The sequence below is a fragment of the Poeciliopsis prolifica genome, unplaced genomic scaffold (genome assembly GCF_027474105.1).
Source record: "Poeciliopsis prolifica strain line A6 unplaced genomic scaffold, Auburn_PproV2 SCAFFOLD108, whole genome shotgun sequence".
NCBI classification, from domain to species: Eukaryota; Metazoa; Chordata; class Actinopteri; order Cyprinodontiformes; family Poeciliidae; genus Poeciliopsis; species Poeciliopsis prolifica.
This window is the reverse complement of record NW_026562483.1, coordinates 130478-147500: the sequence shown is the minus strand read 5'-3', so window position 1 is coordinate 147500 and position 17023 is coordinate 130478. Positions and strand designations below refer to the sequence as shown.

At 40.0% G+C, this 17023-nt stretch overlaps 1 protein-coding gene across 1 annotated transcript in view; it reads right to left on the bottom strand.

The window, feature by feature from the left end:
• The window catches only part of LOC129354324 (protein FAM13B-like), a 52801-nt gene that overhangs the window by 33243 nt on the left and 2535 nt on the right, over positions 1 to 17023 (bottom strand). The window contains 3 exon segments of the mRNA XM_055023824.1: positions 1 to 183; positions 2880 to 3098; positions 3977 to 4122. The exon segment at positions 1 to 183 is cut by the window's left edge and continues 30 nt beyond it. Coding sequence (XP_054879799.1) covers positions 1 to 183; positions 2880 to 3045 — 349 coding nt within the window. The 5' untranslated portion in view covers positions 3046 to 3098; positions 3977 to 4122.

Genomic DNA, 17023 nt, shown 5'->3' with positions numbered 1-17023 from the left:
GAGCCGTCGGTATGACGGGTTCGGGAAGCTCCTGCAGGAAGAGGCGGAGCAAACTGACCACTGATGCCAGATCGGCCTCCTTCTCCAGCTCCACCTCCTCGCCGCTGTCGTAGCGCTGACGCAGCCAGTCCACTCGCTCCGCGTTGCCGTTAACCAGGAAGAGCCCCTCCAAGTCCAGCCGACCTGATGACCAGACAGACAGCAGCTGTTTACCGGGCCTGCATCTGCATGACCTTCCGAAGAAAGGCCATGTTTAAGTTTGAAGCTCATTACAAACACAAGTTGAGAGTTTGGACGGTCCCTTCACAGATAAACCGCCTTCTCTTTGGTTCTAGACTCTGAAGCTGCTGCAGAATCAAATTACCAAAATTATTCTATTTAATCCCTGTATCCAGATTCTGAGCACAGAAACTCTGAAATACATAAAAATACGGACGTGAAACTTGCTGCCTCTGTAAACTTCAGGGCCAGCAAGTTTTATGAAACAGCAGGAAAAATTCTGCATTTTGAGAAATAAAAGTCCAAAGCAGTTTACTTTGGACTTTTATTTAATTTTTTGCAAAAGTCTTAACTGGCGGATTTGCCTGTTTTCCCAGTATGAGGATAATTAATATGTTTAGAAGAGTAATTTTGTTCTGTTTAAACTTCATAGTTTTTGTTTTGGTGTTTCATTTATTTTGGATATTTCCAGTTGCAGTGTAAATATTCTTTGGAAATTAAAGTTTCTTATAAAGGTATTATATCTTTGAGAGGGTGACTTGCATTAAGATGCTATTATCATTTCATTGGTTGAAAATGGTCTTAAAATGTCGATAGTGAAGCTTTTGCTTAAGTTAGAACTCAGATTCTTAGTTTTGCACAATGTTTGAGTTCTTCAATAAAAATAAAATGTTCTGTTAAAGCCAAACAGAAAATGTTGCTCTGCAGCTATTTTCCACACTTGGAGTTAATAAATGTTGTTAAATTGAAAAAAGTGGAAATCAGAAAGATAAAAGAGGTCAAATTTGGAGAATAATGAGAAAGATTTCTTGTAGCTCTAAAGCCGTTTCAAACGTCTAAAAATAGAGGCAATGCATAGAGTCACCATTTGTAACATGAGGATTATGAAATGGCTTCTTTCTGCCGCCTGGTGTCTGATCCATTAGTGATCAGAAGCCTAAAAGGAATCCTGTGGACCAGATTTTCACACAGCTGAACGCATGAAGTGCAGCGGCTCGACGACAACAAGGGAGAAAAACGAACCGTGTGGCTTCAACATAGGATTCCTACGTTAGCCTTCATACGTTAGCATGAAAATGTATCAAAACAAAAAGACACTTTTCATCTTTCTTTTCCATTCACTGAAATGAATGTAAATAACAGCCAGTAAAAGCTGAGGCATCGCTCAGTGCAGGACAGATTAACGCTGATGACTCATTAACGCTTCAGCTGAGGCTCCTTACATAACTTCACACGGCTGAACGGCGACTGGGTCACCAACCTGCTCCACACCTTATTGGGCCTGGACACTTTGTTCCAACTCGGCTCATTCTGCAACAAACTCTGTTCCCACCGACGGTTCCTACTGGACTCACACATTCAGGCTGTCACAAATACTTTCTGGGACAATTAATATTTCAGGAAATTTTCTTATTTTGCTTTCACAGAAGCACCTCATCCTGGATCGAGAGCAGAATGAGTTGTTTCTTTCATAAGGAGAGCGAAACGTGATCTTCACAGAGCGCTGGGGATGTCTCGGACAATGTCATCTGGCTGGAAGGTTTATAAGGAGCACAGATTACTAATTCATTTTAAATCCTTGCAGGCCACACAGACGGCCGTCTCTCTGTACTTGTGTGGTCTTCCAACCCCAACCTGTTCACTGAACCTGACTGACATCACAAAACAGACCATAAATTAGAATTCAATGAGGCTAATTTGTCAGATTAAGTACCTTTTGAAAATTTACAACTTTTAAACAGATATTAAATATATTTTTGCAAGCCCACATTTCTGTTTTAAAAGAATAGTTGTTTTAAAATTGGTCTTATGTAATGTTGTAACTTTAATTATGTTTTCACTGTCTGTGGAAAATCATCCCAATTAAATACAAAGGGTTTTAAAGAATCCACTTCATGATAAAGTTCCTGGAATAATATTCTAATTTATTGAATGGATCTGTACACCCAACCTAAATCCACACCTTCGACCTAACCCCGAAAACAAATATGGTTTTATATAGTGGGCATGAAAAAATATCCTCACATTGTTGGCGATTTGTCTTTTTTTTTTTTTTTTTTTGCTGTTATTTTACACATTTTAATAGCTAGAAATTAAAAACAGTCTTCCGCTTACCAAATGTTTATTTTAAAGGTACAATTCAGGTCGTTGCAGTTCGAAGTCAGCAGAAAAACAACATGGGAAATAAAGAGCAGCTGCAGGAAAAGCTCAACCTGCTGCTTATCGCCCAGGACTTTTGATGCATCTGAAGTCAGCAGGTTATGCAATGAAACAGGAAACCGAAGGCGGAGCGGCCATCAGAGTTCAGCTTACATTCTGGATCTCCACGACATACCAGAGGTCACCAGAGGTCACCAGAGTCACCAGGAACCTTGATCCTGAAAACATCTGGCATTGTGTGGTGAATGCTAACGCTAGCGCTAGCAGTACCTTGTATTACGTCACTGCGATGACTGAATGGATTTACAGCAATTCTTTTTATAGAAAATATTTCTCATCCATTCATAGATTAACTTGTTCACTTAATTCAGTCGGTTTGTCGTTAAGTAATTGATGAAATCCAAGAAAACTTATTTGCAGAACAACCAGTGGAAACCAACTGTGAAAATGTTTTAAAAAGTAGTTTCCGATTCCTCCACAGAGAAATGAAATCGTCTCACCGTGCTCCTCGATGTACTCCACGATGTGCTTGACCAGCGCAGGAACCTCGTGGCCGCTGACCGTCTGCGCGCACGCCACTTCCTCCAAAGGAACGCCGAAGACCCGCGCGGTGCCGGCCGAGCCCTCGCCCTCGCTGCCTGGCAGCGGAGACACGCTCTTCCTCATGGCCTCTTCCTCCGCCACCTCCTCCTCACCACAATCCCGCTGAAACCTTACGTCTTCGCCAGACAGAAACGTTTTAATGAAGGAAAAATCAACAAGTCAGTCGTCAAAAAGCACATCTGCTAGAAAAGACGTTCACATTAATGATTTAGATCACCGATATGGTGAATCTCAATCATATTAGCTCTTCACCAAGTTTTAAAATCTATTTATTAATATGTAAAAATGTTACATTAATCCAGAGGCTCTGAGTAGTTCATTTAGGTCTTGCTTGAAAATTGTTAAAACAACAAACCTTTTTCATTATTTATATTTAAATGTATGCGCTTCTTCAAACAAAACTAGAAATACACAATATTACATCTATTTATCTTTATTTATGATTAATAATTTCTAAAATACATAATTAAAATATAAAATTATTTTGTCGGTGGTTCAACATGAACCAAACTATCTAACAGTTAAATTTTATGATAAAACACAAACAGAATATGATAAAAATATCTCAATAGTTATATCTTTAAGGTAATTTAATTACATAATTACTGAACTGTCTATTAAATACTAATGCAAGAATTTAAATATTAGATTATTGAATTTATTAAATTAGCTGTGCATACATTTGTAATGAAACAAAAGCATAAAAACATTTAACTTTAGTAGAAACATTAACCCCCAAATAATCAATCATAAATTGTGGACCCTGCACTGCAATTAATAATCTTAAATCTTAAAAAATAACAATAGTAATAAAGATATTTATTCAAGAAATATATTTTCTACATTGTTGCAGCTCTAAAATCAGGATATATGAACTCAGAAAACTAAAAGAAAGAGGATGGAAAATTCTTCTGAGTATAATTACAACATTTATCAGATTTTCTACGGGAGCATTGCTGCTGATAGAAAGGAGATGTAGTGGACGGGTCGGTACCGTGTAGCAGTGTGTCCTATCCTCTCCTCCTCTGGCCAGTGAACCACTGGACCATCTATGGCTGCTTCAGGTTGTGGCAGAAGATGAGCCGGTAGTTCCTCATTGACAGACCGCTGATCCTCTAGCAGGACTCCCTTTGAGCTTCACTGAGGACACATTCAAGAGAAAACGGACAAATTCAATCTCACAACACGCCTATCACACTGAGCATTTTCTGCTATGGATTTAGAAACAACGTTCTGTAGCCTGTTTCTATTAAGAAGGGAGAATTTTATTCAAATAAAATGTATAATAACATGAACAGTTCATAATATATGACCCACTTTAGGCTGTAAAATCCCAAAAATGTAACATCACGTGCAACACAAACCTTACGCAGACAAAAGCAAATATATTGATAAAAGTCAGATGTAATAATCAGTCAACAGATTTTCTGCTGAATGGCAACGAGGGGGTCAAAATGAAAAATGTGACTCCGACTCAGTAATTAACTGCTCAGCTGAGCATTCACACATTTCTCAGTCTATAAAGCAACAGCATGAACCTCAATGCTTTTTTCAGTTTAATGAAAATCAGATTTAAATTAAAGAAAAAATACTTTCCTGTATAAAAGGAGAAAATCTGTAATCTCTCCATTCATAAATCCTGCATAGATTAACAACTTTGCTACACATTTTTCTGTCTGATGAACTGAATGAATCAGAAAGTCCTACTAATCAGATCAGGTTTCAGTTAAAAGCGTTTGCGTCTCCCAACCAGGAAAAGACTGATCACTGCTAAACAAACAAAACATTACGTTTTTAAAGAATGAAAACAATGGCAAGGTTATCTTTGGGTTTGTCTTGCCAACAAAGTATTAAATGTCAGAATGCATTGTGAACAACATGTTAATAAACTTATCCAGCATTTTCCCAATCCAGAGATGGTTATTGTATAGCGTGTCCAGGGCAGCTCAGTGTTTCTGAGTGGTTCTTGTTTTTCCTAAAGCTTATAAACCAACCCTGGTTCCAGGAGTTTGGACTTCACTCATAATGACTTCTGACTAAAAAGCATTCTTCAGCCTCTTTCCCTCCTAAAAGCAGCTAAACTGGCACCTTTAAAGAGGCGGGTAAGCCTCTTTAAAAGCTAAAGAAAATCCCTCTGTTCCTCAGGAAACGTTTGTTCTGGGTCAAACCAGCAGAACTTCAATGCGTTTCTCAAGCCGAATCCTTCTGTTCGATGCAAACTAAGCTGATGTTAAACTCCAACACATGTTGAATATTGTAAGTAGATTATAACTCCCACATATTGAACAGCTGCATCCTCAGTCATTTCTGTATTATATTTAAATGTCAGTGTGCTGAGAGGGCGTCAAACTGGAGTCGAATTGCTTGAAATATTTGCCAATAGATCCGATTCTGGCTCTGGTTCTGCTACTTTAGCAGTAAATAGCCCAAAGTTTTCCCTTTCCAAACACATTGAGACCCAAATGTTTCTGAACTTGAGGCTGAAAAACAGCACAACTCTGCCTCAAGACAAATTTTCTAAATATTCAGAAGTGGGTGGGGCCAAGATCCTGAGGGGGCGTGGCCAATAGCAGGTGAATGGAGAGGTCAGGTGGGAGTTGGGTCGGGATAACAGAACCGTCAACTTTGTCCATGTATTTAAGCGACTTTACAGACCCTCTGGAGAACCTTTCCAGAAATCAACAAGCCACAAATCTGGCAAGTTGTTTTCAAAAAAGTCAATACTGATCAGTCCACTGATCCTATTTATTAAAAAAAACTTTTTTCCAAAAACAGTAACTAGCAGCAAAGTAGCAGTAAAAAAACTAAAACAATCTGAAATTATTTTTAAAAAAGCAATAAAAATAGAAGCTGTTTCAAAAAAAATAAAAAACAGTAAGTGGCAGCAAATTTTTCTCTGAAATAGACCAGCAACAAGTCCAGCAACTTTTTTTAAACAAAGAACAACGACCAGCGACAAATCGACCACTTCTTGACAAAAGCAACTAGTGACAAATTTGGGAACTTTTGTTTTTCAAAATTAAAAAAAGTAGCAACATATTTTGCGACTTTCAAATGAAAACTTGTAGCTTCTTTTTCAAAACTTACTAGTGACATACATGGGAACTTTGTTTCACAAAAATGACGAGCAACAAATCTAGCAACTATTTTCTTCTAAAAAAAACCCTACAGACTAGCCAATGGGCTCTTTGCACGCCAGTTTCCGTGTTCAGGGAAAATTGCATCTTACAGTCGGTGCTCTCAGGGCGCCGACCCTGAATGAATGAACTTCCTCCATCCGAAGCTCCAACAAGTAACAGGAGAAAAGATGTTCTCCTCATTCACAGATACGAAGGTGAGTTTTACTTTAGCATTAGCTTTAGCTTATGCTAGTAGGTAATATTCTTCTTGTAAAAATGTGTTATTTAAACAATTGTCATCCATTCTAACGGACAATGTTTGCACCTTATTTTGTACTTGTTGTTAAGTGTATTCTAGGTGTTTCTTGTCGTTAATGCCAAACGGAGAACAGGTAACGGAGAGATTACGGTTCGGTTTTTGCTTCCGAAGCACAACAAGCCTGAAGCTTAGCAGCTAACAGAGCAGCTCTGGTTCTGGTTCAGCTGGTTCTAGTCGGGTTCAGAGTTGTTTTAGAAAAATATGTCCGTGTTCCTCTCTGTTATTTTGTTTTCTGAGTTTTGCATGTTTGTGGTGACGCAGGCCGGTGTTACAGCAGCGTGTGCAGGCGGATCAGTGGCTCGGCTCTCGTTCCCATGCACTCGCTCCTTCAGGCTGAATACAGACATGATTTCATGGAAATGACACGGGGGGCTCCTGTATTTACCAGCCGTCTCCCCCGGCAGTTCAATGCTGAAGATGCTGGTTTGGAGTCCAGGCTGCAAACTTTGCTGTGCGGCATTAGCTTTAACTGGTTTGGAAATCCATAAAACTTAAAAGCCTATTATATTTTGAAGTCAACAATGTTCATAGTTTTGCTTTATTGGCTTCTGAAATACGACTTTGTCTTTTCTCTCTGCCATGGTAACTCAAAGCGGAAACAAGAGAGCCGCGTTTCGCTCATGCAGATGTGACATCAGCGCGGTTCATGCAAAGTGCTGACGAATCTTGGAACGTCAAATAATAAAATCAAAAATTTGCACCCTAATTTATCCTCAAAACTCATTCACTCCAGATGTGCTTCATGAATTAAATGCAACCTGATTTAATCTGTGTATAAAACTTAGAGATCAGGACGAGACGATGATGATAGGAGAACGCAAACAGTCAGAAATATCGAAAACAAGAGCACAAGAAAAACCAGAATACTGCAAGAAAAGCATGGTTAACATTATCACAGCTGAACTAACTCCAAATATCTTTTTTGGTTAATTCTTTGTGTGGCTTCTGGTTTGTATTCATGCAGCTGATAACGGCTCACTTCCTCCTGACATCTCAACCCAAAAACTCAATTATTTGTTCTGTGCTTCCATCTAAAGTTAACCGCCTCCAATCTACTTTCATCAGCTAATTAGAGAAGCTATGACCTGTTGTGACGAACAGGAAATCGTCTCTGAACCATAACAAGCTAAAAGTCAGCCATCACACCTACCTTGATCCAGTTAGTTTCCATTAACTGCCCACTGCAGACTGGTGGAGGCAGTAAATTTAAATGAGCCAAGTCGATATCAGGTTTCAGCTCGTTTCTAAAAGCAGCACCTGCCCACATTCAGATGCGAAGCCTCAGCAGCGCTCCGCAGGGGGCGGCTTTCAACACAAAGGTCACGGGTTCAATACCTGCAAAACAGCGACGGCACACCTGACCCAAAACGTCCGCGAATCGGTGGTCACCTTCCTACAAACGGCCAAATCCTTTCAGAACCGGAGAACCCGGTTAATCTGAAGCAGCATTTTCCTTCAGAACAAGCTGGTTCAGATTAAAGCCACAAACATTATTGTCATTAGTTTCAGTTTTATTTGTTGTAAACACAGATTATAAAGTATTGGTAGGATGTTACATTGTGATGCTGTATGTCCAGTTGTTATTTATAATCGTCCTGATTTTTATTATTAAAGTCCGTAGATTTTCTTGTCTCGTTATGAGAGTCAGTTTCTAACCATGTTGTTCTTTAACTCAGTATATTAACACTATAACATGGTTTTAATTAGAAATGTCAGTAAGTGATATTAAATATTTTTACTTTTTTCAAACATAATCTAATTATTTTGTTCTTGGTTCCTTGTAAACAAACACATTAATTAAAGTATAAATGAATCAGAATAATAAGTCAGATTTCACACAGGAACACCGTCAGGGTGAGAGCGGCTGAGGCATTTCTGCAGCGTGTCAAGCATCTTTACACTTCCCGTTTTCAGCAGAGCCAGGTTGACTTTTCACACACAAACAAGCGCATGAAGCACATGACCAGGAAAGCATGGCGATCCGACACGCAGCATGTGACGCAGAGCCGCCGCGTCACAGGAGGAGCCAAAACATCGCCATGTCAGCGCAGCCTCCTGCAGGGAGCCGAACCACAAAACCAGATTCATGTCACCAATGCGATTGCTTCGCAACAGGTCAGACTGACATCGGTCTGCAGGAAGCTACGCAACAGGAAGCCCATCGTTAATCAGCTTCTGCTCTACCTGCGCTCACTCAGTGCACCCAAACATTGAGCAACGAGGCTCAAACCGTCAACTTTCTGTTGTCACAACAAAACAAGGGGGAAATGTAACACCTGTTCAACGCTTCCCGCAGCTTCCCGCAGCGCTGGCTGCAGAGATTCCCCTCGTTAAATCACAGCCGCCGTTGGACTTTACACCCAACAGGGTGATAAAAGTATTCAAGATTTATTCTGCTTTTCCTTTACCTCTGGAAAATACATTTGCTCTCATTGTTGGGTCTTGAAGCAACTGTCCCAATAAATTGTCCCAGAATATTGTTGCTTTGACGCAACGGCATAATAATGCAAGAACATGTTATCAAAAATCAATAGATTCTAATGAACATTTAACTCTGGAACTGGAAGACCTTTTCAATATCCAAAATACATAAACAATAGAAACAACGAGTACAATTATCAAGTCTCTATAAACAAAACAGTCCAGATTTTCCCCAGGGTATTATAAGCCTGGCGGGCCACCAGGCTCAGCTTTTCTTATTTATTTAATCATTTTCTAATGTTGGATTTTTCAAGACTTCATAACTGGTGTTCAGATATTAATCTTCTAATAATGCATAATTATCAAGTGATATTTTCAAATTCCCTGTCAAATTTAAACATATTTAACTCACAACCACGACAGGCTGGATGAATGACCGCCGGGCGCCCCGACCGTCCAGAGCCTTAGACTGGACAGTAACTTTCATACGGTGCAGTCCAATCAATCAATCAATCAATCAAATTTTATTTGTATAGCACATTTCAGCTACAAGGCATTTCAAAGTGCTTTACATCATAAACACAAAACACAAAGGCATGCAACATAGAATAAAATACCAAGTTTTTTTTTTCTCCCTCTTTTTTCCCCCCTTCCCTTTGACACGGAATTTAAGCGCCTGTTACCGCCGGACTCCGCCGTCCGTTTAACCACGGGTATTCGCCGGGCCCCGTTGCCCACAACAGGAAAAAAAAAAAAAAAAAAAAAAAAAAAAAAAAATTACATACATATCCACAAAATCAAATCCATACATATTACATTTCAAATGCAACTCTAAACAGGTGCGTTTTTACTTGAGATTTGAAGGAAGTCAGGGTTTCCGCTGTTTTACAGTTTTCTGGAAGTTTGTTCCAAATTTTTGGTCCATAGATGCTGAAAGCTGCTTCTCCTCTCTTGGTTCTGGTTCTGGGGATGCAGAGCAGACCAGAACCAGAAGACCTGAGAGGTCTGGAGGTTGATACAACAACAGCAGATCTTTGATATATTGTGGTGCTAAACCGTTCAGTGATTTATAAACTAGCAACAGTATTTTAAAATCTATTCTTTGAGCTACAGGCAGCCAGTGTAGTGACTTTAAAACTGGTGTTATGTGCTCTATCTTCCTGGTTTTAGTGAGAACGCGAGCAGCAGCATTCTGGATCAGTTGCAGCTGTTTGATTGATTTGTTGGACAGGCCTGTGAAGACGCTGTTACAATAATCAATGCGACTAAAGACAAACGCATGAATGAGTTTCTCTAGATCTGGCTGAGACATTAGTCCTCTAATCCTGGAGATGTTCTTCAGGTGATAGAAGGCCGATTTTGTTACTGTCTTTATGTGGCTCTGGAGGTTCAAGTCCGAGTCCATCACTACTCCCAGGTTTCGGGCTGATCGCTAGGTTTTAGTTGTAATAACTGAAGCTGTGCATTGACTCTAGATCGTTCCTCTTTAGGTCCAAAAATAATGACTTCAGTTTTATTTTTGTTCAGCTGGAGAAAGTTTTGGCACATCCACACATTTATCTGTTCTAAGCATTTATTCAGTGATTGGATGGGTTCAGAGTCACCTGGTGACATCGTAATGTAGAGCTGTGTGTCATCCGCATAGTTGTGGTAGCTAATATTATTTCCTGTTATGACCTGAGCTAGTGGGAGAATATAAATATTAAATAAGAGGGGTCCTAGGACTGAACCTTGGGGTACCCCACATGTGACCTTTGACCTCTTTGATGAGAAATTTCCAATTGAAACAAAGAAATCCCTGTTCTTTGTGTAAGATTCAAACCAGTCGAGCACCGAACCGGAGAGTCCGACCCAACTCTCCAGTCGATTCAGTAATATGTCAAAAGCTGCACTGAGGTCCAACAGAACCAGCACCGTGGTTCTGCCACAGTCCGTATTTATATGGATATCATTGAATACTTTTACGAGGGCAGTCTCCGTGCTGTGGTGAGCACGAAAACCAGACTGGAAAGTGTCAAAGCAGTTGGTCATCATGAGGAAACTATTTAATTGTTGACACACAGTTTTTTCAATAACTTTGCTGATGAATGGGAGGTTTGAGATCGGCCTGTAATTCTGCAATAGTGATTTGTCCAGGTTGTTCTTTTTTAACAGTGGTTTGATAACTGCTGTTTTCAAGGCCTGGGGGAAAACACCTGATGTAAGCGATGAGTTTACGATTTGGATCAGATCAGTAGCAATAACAGGCAGGACTTTCTTAAAGAAATGTGTGGGAAGGACATCCAGACAGCAGGAGCTTGTACTTAATTGACTTATAATTTCTTCTAGAGTTTTATAATTAAGTAGTTGAAAATGGGTCATTTTTTCTGGATTTGTTTTGTTTTGGTACAGCAATGGTTCTGGCTTTGAAGTTGATGTGCAGATTAATCCTCTGATTTTTTGAATTTTCTCTGAAAAGAAATCAGAAAACGTATTACAGGCAACATTAGATTGGAGTTCAGGTGGAAACGTCACAGGAGGGTTTGTGAGCCTGTCAACTGTTGCAAATAAAGTTCGAGCATTATTGATGTTTTTGTTTATGACATCTGCAAAGAAAGCCTCCCATCCATGTTTTAGTGTTAAGTGACAGTTACGTAGTTTTTCTTTGTAGATGTCGTGATGAACGTGAAGTTGAGTTTTACGCCATTGTCGTTCTGCCCTGCGGCAGAGTTGTCTTGCAGACCGAACTATTTGTGCATCTCTCCATGGAGATTTCTTTCTACCAGTCAAAACCTTTACTTTAATTGGAGCAATGGAATCAATGATATATGAAACTTTAGACTGAAAATCATCTAACAACTGATCTACATCATTACAGCTTAAGGGTGAGGAGGAAGAGTAGATTTGATTAAATGTTTCTGCTGTGTTTTCTGTGAAAGAACGTTTTGTGACAGTAGCTGTTTGTCCAAGTGGGTCAAAGAATAAAGAATCTTCAAAGATAACAGCGAAGTGATCCGACAGGGCGACATCAGTTACAGAGACATTGGAAATATTCACACTCTTACTGATAACCAGGTCCAGTGTGTGTCCTTGAGTGTGTGTTGCTTGTTTGACATGTTGTGTTAAACCAAAATTTTCTAAAATATCAGAGAGCTTTTTTGCTCCTCTGTTTTCGGGTTTGTCCACATGAATGTTAAAATCACCAACAATTATTAAACAATCATAATCAATGCATATGAGAGAAAGAAGATCATTCAAGTCAGTAAAGAAATTTTCCACATATGCTGGAGTTTTGTATAAAGTTAGAGTTTTGTATAAAGTTAAGACGAATAACTTTTTCTCCAGTGAACTAAAAACGTGACCCATTTAATGCTGCGTCACTTTCTGACAAACCAGATGAAGAAGTGTTTATGAAAATTTTTATCAAATGAGTCAAGCTGAGCTCATAAATAGTTCATCACAAACGCAGCAAAGACAATACGTTCACTACCTTATTATAGTAAATCAGAGCTAACAAGATGTTGGTTTAGTCAAAGTAAAATGAGGTCAGGAGTGGATAGCAGGACGTCAGATGTTTGGTTCACCAGCCAACATTTGTTTCCATCTGTGTGACTGTGATTCTACTTTAAACAGAAAGAACGAAGCAAACCTTGTCAGTTGGGCTGCAAAAAAATAAGAAAAGCAATTTTATGCAAAGACTGGAGGAGAAACGAGCGGCAGGACAAACAGACGTGTCAGGAAGACGAGGAGAGACCGGCAAGAAGTCAGCAACCGGAAGAAAACTCCGTCTGAGGTCGGCTGCTCTAACCTACTTTATCCTGCCGGCCGTCTCTGATGAATCAATAACCAGCTGCTGCTTCCAGCACCTCGCTCTTGCACACCATGAACCATATTTCCCTCATTCATTTTAAAGATGAAGAGAACAAGCAGCAAAGTTCATCTTTCTTGTCAAATGTTTGTCCTGCGTAAACCAAACAGCTGATTAAAGGAAGTCCTGCAGGATGAAAAACAGGGACCTACAACCTGCAGACCTTCTGCAAGGGACCTCCATAACTGGATAAAAAACTGAATTTCCATAATAAATTACACTGGAAGTACCACTAACACTTTTTTAGATGTGCACGGCTTTTCCCAGAATTTTCCATCAACAAGTGAAAGCAGCTAATGTATCATCTTCCTTTTGTTTTAAGGTTTCCAATAAGGAGACAAGTTTGATTTAGCAGGGCGAAGCGTAAAACGGCTCTTTGGATCGTAAAGTTTGCTCTACAGCATGTCGTTTTATTTTTTAGTCTGAGAGAAATATTTCAAACACAGAAGAAGAAAAACTTCTGAAGGCCAAATTTCTAGACCTTCCTGTTAGAAACATTTGTTGAAACATTTTTAGTTGCTTTGGTCAGGCCAGTAAAATGCTGAAGCGTTCTGAGCAGAAAGAGCCTGAAACGCCCACAGCTGAAACATAAACGCAGCTTTATGTTCACTCTGTGGGAGTGGAGGAAAAGCAGCTCTCTGTTTGCAACATTTGCATCAAGTTTGGTTTGAAAGAAAGCCTGCAGTTGGGTTCGGGCTGCAGCGCTTTAACTTTACAAACGGACATAAAAACTGGAGGTTGAACCACTAAAAGCTTCACAAAAACTTTATTTCCTCTGTCGCATCTTAAAATATCTTCACACTATTTGAAGAGGAACTAGATTTTAATTTCCTTTTACAAACACCAGCTCATAGCTGACTGGTTTGAAGAAAATATTTTTAGGTATGAGGCAGTTTATTCATCATTAGCGTCAGTCAGAGCAGAAAACAAACTTAGACTGTTGCATTAAACTTAGGGCCAGGGCTTTAATGCGTTCATTTTCATTTATTAGACCTCAGCATGTTAAACAGTAAAAAAGACAGCAAAGCAATTAATTGCATTTATTTTTTAAATACAAAGGTTCTGGCCAGGAACCTTTGCATTGTGTTTCTGATGCACATAAATCTGACGCACATCTACTGCCAGCAGTGATGGAGGGTTAGCTTAGCGGTATAAATAACATGTCTTTATGTGACTGGTGTCCTAAAGAAGCACATGACAAGTGGGAATGTTATCCAGGAGCAGCTTTTGTGTTTGTGGGGCCAAACTGAAGTCATTTACTAAACTAAACCAGCAGAATTAATATCGGCCCAAATTTATTTATATGAATAGTAATATTTGCAGTCCTGATAACCAGGCTAGCTCTGAGTTAAAGCTGCATTCCTGCAGGAAGCGGGACTCAAACCAGAAAACAGAAAAACGAGGCTGAATAAAGAGTCTGAAATAAGGAAACACTGAAGCCAGAGCTGAGATTCAGCTGAACAGAAAAACTCTTGTTTTACCGTCTGTGTGTGTTTTTGTTGGTGTAAACAATGGATGAAAACACAAGCTGTGAAGCAGACTGAGCAGCAAGCAAACCATGACGCTGCAGTTTCATCGTCTCACACGGACGACAGGAAGCCGTTCAGTCGCTTTCATTAACACACACACACAGATACACACAGAGATACACACAGATACACACATACACACACACACAGAGATACACACACAGATACACAGATACACACACAGATACACACACAGATACACAGAGATACACACATACACACACACAGAGATACACACACAGATACACAGAGATACACACAGAGATACACACATACACACACACACAGATACACACACACACAGAGATACACACATACACACACAGATACACATACACACACACACAGAGATACACACATACACACACACAGATACACACACACAGAGATACACACATACACACAGATACACACAGATACACAGAGATACACACATACACACACACAGATACACATACACACACACAGAGATACACACATACACACACACACAGATACACACACACAGAGATACACACATACACACACACACAAAGATACACACAGATACACACACACACAGAGATACACACAGATACACAGAGATACACACATACACACACAGATACACACACACACACACACACACACACACACACACACACACACACACACACACACACTCTCTCTCTCTCTCTGCCCTACAGCCTCAGAATAAACACATCAGGCTCGATGCTTGCAGATTGTTTCAAACGTTCCTGTGCAGCGAGAGCCAGAGCTCAGCGACTGATCTGAAAACGCAGCAACTCGGATCTAAACGTCTGCAGGATCTGAACCTTCGATCTGCTGCCAGGAAGCCGACTTAGCCGCCCTGAGCCCAGTTCAGCCTGATCCATTAGGTCGGGTTGGAATCGGTGTCAGCAAGGGCACCGAGGAAATCAGCCACCAAACTGCTTCAGTCACACACAAACCTTGACCTGCGTTTAAAAGCACAGCGTGTTTAATGAAGGGACTTTCCAAACCGACAATCTGAATGTTTCGGTCTCATTCATAAACATCCTCCTGCTATTCTGGAAAGTTAAAATGCAACAAATGTGGATTCCTGGGAAGTTTCAGAGGAAACTGACAAATAATTACATTAAAAATAAGAAAAATCCTTCCAGATACATAGATCACCAAAAATGATGCAGGATTTTTTTTTTTATCTGATGAGATAAAACCAGTTTGCGATAAAATATATTTTTAAATAAGTTTAAAGCGTATTAAATGTCTCTGAGTTTTTAAGATAATTCATGTGACGTCTGTAACTGCAGACGCTGAGCGCCTTAAACACGATCTCACCCCAGATTACTCAATCCAGCCATCTGCTCAGGAACGCAAGCTGCCAGACCAAAACGCAGATCTGAGAGGATCCAGACAGGCGTCCGAAGCTGCTGGTTTCCACAGCCAAACAGTGAAAGCTGCTGTTTCATAGAAATGTTTCCGTCCGTCACCTGAAAGGTTTAAGCCTTCATCGTTTCAGAGCGATGAAGAGCGATGAGTCTCCTGGAGGAGAACATCCTTCAGTTATCAAGCCAAACATATCAACAGAAACTGATGATGTCTGCAAACTTTAGTTTTAGTTCCAAATTATCAATATCAATTGGAAACATTCGAGATGTTTTCCAATAAACTGCTGTGAAAAAATACTTTGAGATTATTAAGATATGGTGACTTTCACACTGTTACAAAAGCGATAGAGACAAATCAGCGACTTACAAAAAGTGACTAGTGACAAATTTATCACTAGAAGCTGCAGCTAGATGCTTGCAGCTTCTAGCTGCAAGCAAATGAAGCGACGTTTAGAGCGACTAGCAGCAGATCGTTTCCTCCATCCGGATCAATCAGTGACTCGCCCAAAACGGTTTTATTTCACAAATACTTAAAACAAAGAGCTTTGGCCCAAAACATGAACTTCTGATAACTATTCATGTCTTCCTCTAAATAACATGAATGTTGTTCATGTTTAGGACGAATGATTGAAACAACTGCCTTAAATCCTGATGTTAATGATCATAAAGGTCCAGCTGGTCCCTTTGCTGCTGACTAAATAAAGCTACTTACTTCTACTGAAGGCTCAGATCAGAACTGCTCGCCGTCTCAAGGACCCGATGAAAACGTCCCAGACAGATGAGATTCCTTTGTTTTCATCGCTGCCTTGAGTCTCAAGCGCTCACTTTCAGGAAAGGAAAAGGACATTTAAGCCCTTTAATATTTACAGATAAAAATGCCAGAATGTGAGTAAAAGAAGAGCATTTTGTGCTCCAGGGGAAGCCTGCGTTATATCAACACCCTGACAGGCCGTCTCCATTTACACAATCCCTGCCCGGTCAGCGCCGCGCGGCGGGAAGCCGCTGCGGCTGGTTTTGGCCGGATTCTGGATTCCTACAGCTACTTTCTCAGTATCACAATATCTCCATCTTTACTTTGGTTCCCATCAGTGGGTTTCCATCTGATGGATATGATTTTTAAAAGATTTCTGGGTAATAAATATACAGTATGCGTGTAATTATAGATCAATGTTTAGCACCTAAAGACAAATGATGCTTTATGGGAATAAAAACGTTATTTTAGGCGCAGACGCAGCAGACAGGGATTATAAGTGGTGACTTCCTGTTTGGGCCTGTTTATGGGTTAGCTTGAGGCTAAATCAGCCACAGATTGACCGACCAACTGTTGAGGACGAACGGCAGCTGTGGGATTACAGCGCCGGTGCAGTTGTTGTGCTTGCACACCAGATTTCCTTCCACATAAAATCCATTTCTCTTCTTACACGTCTTATCTACAC